Source organism: Salvia miltiorrhiza, chromosome 2 (assembly GCF_028751815.1).
Source record: "Salvia miltiorrhiza cultivar Shanhuang (shh) chromosome 2, IMPLAD_Smil_shh, whole genome shotgun sequence".
NCBI lineage: Eukaryota > Viridiplantae > Streptophyta > Magnoliopsida > Lamiales > Lamiaceae > Salvia > Salvia miltiorrhiza.
The window spans coordinates 16,459,647-16,463,807 of record NC_080388.1 but is presented as its reverse complement, the minus strand read 5'-3'; the positions used below and the strand labels follow the sequence as shown (position 1 = coordinate 16,463,807).

General features: G+C 37.8%; 1 protein-coding gene across 1 annotated transcript; it reads right to left on the bottom strand.

Annotated features, from left to right (window-relative positions):
- Positions 1-215: 215 nt before the first annotated feature.
- LOC131011380 (nucleolar protein 56-like) lies at positions 216-3,753 on the bottom strand. Its single transcript, XM_057939179.1, has 8 exons — positions 3,362-3,753; positions 2,473-2,687; positions 2,215-2,372; positions 1,826-2,013; positions 1,499-1,751; positions 1,236-1,384; positions 1,017-1,151; positions 216-682 (listed from the first exon to the last, which is right to left on the bottom strand). The coding sequence occupies exons 1-8, from the start codon at positions 3,564-3,566 to the stop codon at positions 441-443; spliced, it is 1,545 nt and encodes a 514-aa protein (XP_057795162.1). The 5' UTR covers positions 3,567-3,753; the 3' UTR covers positions 216-440.
- Between the last annotated feature and the right edge of the window lie 408 nt (positions 3,754-4,161).

Genomic DNA, 4,161 nt, shown 5'->3' with positions numbered 1-4,161 from the left:
TGTCTATCTTTTTTTTTTGATGAAATTACATTATAAATAATACAAACCACACACACACCCCACCTAGTGATTATTATGGCCGAGAGTACTCGAACCTATGACCTCTTGGATAACAGGCAACCACCCGAACCTTTGAATAGCTTAGCCCACGTTTCTAATATATTCAAATTATTTTGACTAGAACTAAAATTAAAGCCTAGAATACGGCCAAACCCTTTAAACAGTAGAACTAAATTACTTTGCTAATAAAATATTCAAAACTAGCATCGTACATGGTTTCAGAGTTTTTAACATTTTTCTAACGAGGATAAAGTCACACCGTAATAGCAAAACATATCATTACAGATAACTAAAATGCTTAATAGATCTTTGAATCTATTCCTGCTCGAGGCTAGAGACAACAAATAGCCATCTCTTGTTCCAAAATTGCTCTTTACCTTTCAAGCTCTAGACTTCTTCTTCTTTTTCCCATCTGTAGCCACTGGGGTATCCTCCGAGTCCTTATCTTTGCTCTTCTTTTTCTTCTTTTTCGCAGTTCCATCTTCTACATCACCTCCATTCACATCGGGCATCTCCTGGTCTTCATCCTCTTGTTGTTTCCGCTTTTCTTTCTTCTTCTTCTTCTTTTCTGATTTAGGCACCTCGTGCGAATCTCCATTTTCTGTTGCCATAGGCTCATCCTCTACAAAGGAGTCGTAAACATCAAATATATGAACTAGAAAACAATAAAGACAACATATCAAAAAGAGACATCATTTGGTTCAATAAAAGCTATGTGACAATAATTTAGCATTTAACATGCAGTGACTATTAATTTAACATGACCTATTTCCAAGTGCAACTAACAAAAGGGATTTGCAAATGAAGTACGCGAAGCACCAAAGCTCATGCCATGCTGAATAAGAATCATGTGACAACCAGGCAAAAGACCTATCTTCCATACTCATAGATCGGGTTCTAAATGGACTGTTTATTTATTTTTAATAATTTAGAAAACAAAATGGGAGGGACCAAACCTTTGCTTTCAACTGTGTCAATGACAGACTTCATGACATCGATGTTTTTACGAGGAGCAACACCCTTATCATAAAAGTCTAGCCGTTCTTCAACCTGTTCACGAAGTTTCTCCCCGAATGCAGAAGTACTTGTCTCTGCGCCAAAAGGATAGCATGATTCACCCATAAATAATTATCCAAAAGATGAGGTGAACCAATAGCAAAAAACCAAGAAGTTACCTAAGAAACAATCAAGGCGAGAGGCAATTGAACACTTGTTAGCAAGATAGCGAGCCATACGGCCTTTATTTCTAGCAGACGCACGGCCGATGAATGAGGAATGAAATATAAGACCATACTTTGGAGTGTTTCCATGGGTTTTCAATGCCCTGATGACATAGTATAAGCAAAATCAGAGAGCATGTCAAGTGGTTACATAAGAAAATCAGTTGAGGCATGTTAATAGTGCTTCAAATAGATGCACATAGCTTTACTATTAGTACCTGAATAGAGCCTTTTCAGCACCAAGGATCTGAAGAGTAGAAGAAGGACACTTTGCCAAGTTCGTAAGACTGCCAGCATGGGAAATCAAACGTGCTCCAACAACCTCACCAATCAATGCAGCCAAATTAGGCGCAATGTCATTCATTTTGGCAACAAGATAATCATAGAGCTTCTTCCTGTACTCAGCAAGGTCCATAACTCTTTGTGCAAATTGCTTGACATTAATTAAATCTATTGGTGACAAATCCTGACCTGTAAAATTCAAGAACCGTACATTAATAAAGGATTAAGAATGCTCACACACAAATGAATGCTAGAAATCCTACCCATAGATGCTTTGGCAGCCTCGATAATCTCCTTTGCTTTATCTTCATCTCCTACTATGTCAGTAAGGCCAGATAATTTGTCCTCAGATAACTGTGCTTTGTCTTCTATGTATTTTGCAACTTTAGCATACAGATAGTTGTCATTAACAATCTTCACCAATTCGGGGAAATGCCATGAGTACCATTCTCTGCATCAAACATGATTGAAATATAAAATATATGCTCAGGGTATGAGTGTAACTTCACCTTCTGGAAAACATATGTGAACTATTAATACTAGTAAGCAAACATTCAAAGGTAATATATAATTAGGACTGGAGTAAACAGCTGCAAATAGCATTGGAAAGCAGTAGTGACAGGGACTAAACTAAATGGAAGGAATATACTACCTCACTCTCATGGAAAAGGAATTGACATCTTTATCAAGGGTATCCAGGAGAAAGATGGCTTGAATAACCATGTTGTCCACACGGTTCACATTGAACTTCACCTTGGCTCTGCTGTAACTGTGACCCAGACCAAGTTGAGCTTTTTCCAAATCTCCAGGCTGTTCAAATATAGATTGACAAATGAGAAATTTACACACATCATTTATCATCTTCATACAGCACATTATCAGAAGGAATGAGGATGAGAAAATTGCCAACCTTTAGGTTTTCAATGAACCTAACGAAATGCAAACGGATGCCACGAATGAGCTCAAGAACAAACTCATTACTTTGGCAGGGAATCTTAGTTACTTCAAAAATATGTGATCCCAGTTTTGGCTCTCCCACTCCCAAACTAAACTTTGGCTTCTTACCCTCTTTGACCTTGGGTAAAGTTAGCTCCAAAAAGTTCCTCAGCTCATCAGTCATTTGACCTTCATTCAACAATGGACACCGGCAAAAAAGTTAACAGATATTCCAAAAGCACATTAGATAAGTTAAATCAAAATTCAAAACAAATATCAGCAAACAGAATATTTTGTAAAATGGTCGGCTGATTTGGTTTTAAGTTACTCTGGCCAAAACAACAAGGGGAAAAAATCAAATAAAAAATCATCAAGGTATGTATATTTTGAGTTATCCGGTCTCCAGCTCCTTCAGTTACATGTCAAACAGTCTCTTCACACAAACTAAGTATTTTTACATTTATTCAAGCTGAGAGTGCAAAAAATAGAAAAGAACAGAAAAAAAAAACCACAGTTTTTCACAACGCCAAGGATGGGATAAATTCATGTAACTGCATAGACAGCAAACTCCTCTCACTTCATTTCCCTCTCCAGTCATACCAATAACCCACATGCTCGAATAGCACATTCAAAACCATGCGAAAAACGAATAAACAAAACTCCTTCGAAACAGACCCAAAAATAACAGCTACACATATATCAATATTCCTTGGAAACAGGAATGAATAAAACTATCATTTGAAAATCCATTTTCATCTATTTCAATGCCGCAAATCAATATTATCATTCAACCTCCAGAAGTTAAAAACAAACAATTAATACATGTCTCCTGCTAGTTTCTGTTCGACTCGTGTGGTTTATACCTTCAGAGATGGCGTTGCACTGGTTGAGCGCATCAAGCGCGGAGTCATACGGAGTAAAGGCGGCGAGCTTGACCACCTTACCGAAGCGGTTCAGGTCGACGACGGAGCTCCGGACGGCCTCCGTGTTCTGGCCGATTTCATCAATTCCGTCGGCTGAGAAGAGACCGTATCCCGACGCGGACTCGTATAGCACGTACAGCGTCATCGCTGTGAATTTTAGGTTAAGGGATTTTTTCGCCTCTCTGTGTGTGTGAGACAAGAGGAATGGGGCGGAGAGGTTTATGTGTGGAGTTTAGGTTTAGGGTTTTTCGTTTTAGAAGACAGAATGTGACATGGGACCGGGCCGGGCCTCACTCTTTCATTATTTATTACTCCACATTCCTTTCAAAAAAGAGAAGCACTTACATGATTATTTCTGCGCGCAGCGCGGGTCTGGGTCGGGTCGGACCCGAGATCCGGCTCCAATTTATATTTTAAAAAAAAAATTGCAATGACTTTATTACTAATTTTATAAAATGTGAATGAAATTATTAACAATTGAAGAGGTAGCGCAGTGGTTTGGGCGGCTGGGCCTATGTGTACCCATGGGTTGTGGGTTTGAATCCCAGCTCCCTACACATTATTTTTAATATTTTCATTCTTTGTTTTGAAGTGTTTTTTACTAATAAAAATAGTGTCAATGTTATAGTATTTTTAAAGTGTTTTTTATTAACAAAAATAGTGTCAATGTTATAGTGTAATTTCTTTTCGACAAACATGATTTTTAATATTTTTATTCTTTGTGTTTAAAGTATTTTTTA

Excerpts from the sequence above, each read along its gene's own strand:
- LOC131011380 (XM_057939179.1), bottom strand. The coding sequence starts at position 3,566 with ATGACGCTGTACGTGCTATACGAGTCCGCGTCGGGATACGGTCTCTTC. Across the intron at positions 2,014-2,214 it reads TCCTTTTCCATGAGAGTGAG|AGAATGGTACTCATGGCATT; the intron begins GTAGTATATTCC and ends TGTTTGATGCAG. Across the intron at positions 1,385-1,498 it reads GCTGAAAAGGCTCTATTCAG|GGCATTGAAAACCCATGGAA; the intron begins GTACTAATAGTA and ends CTATGTCATCAG.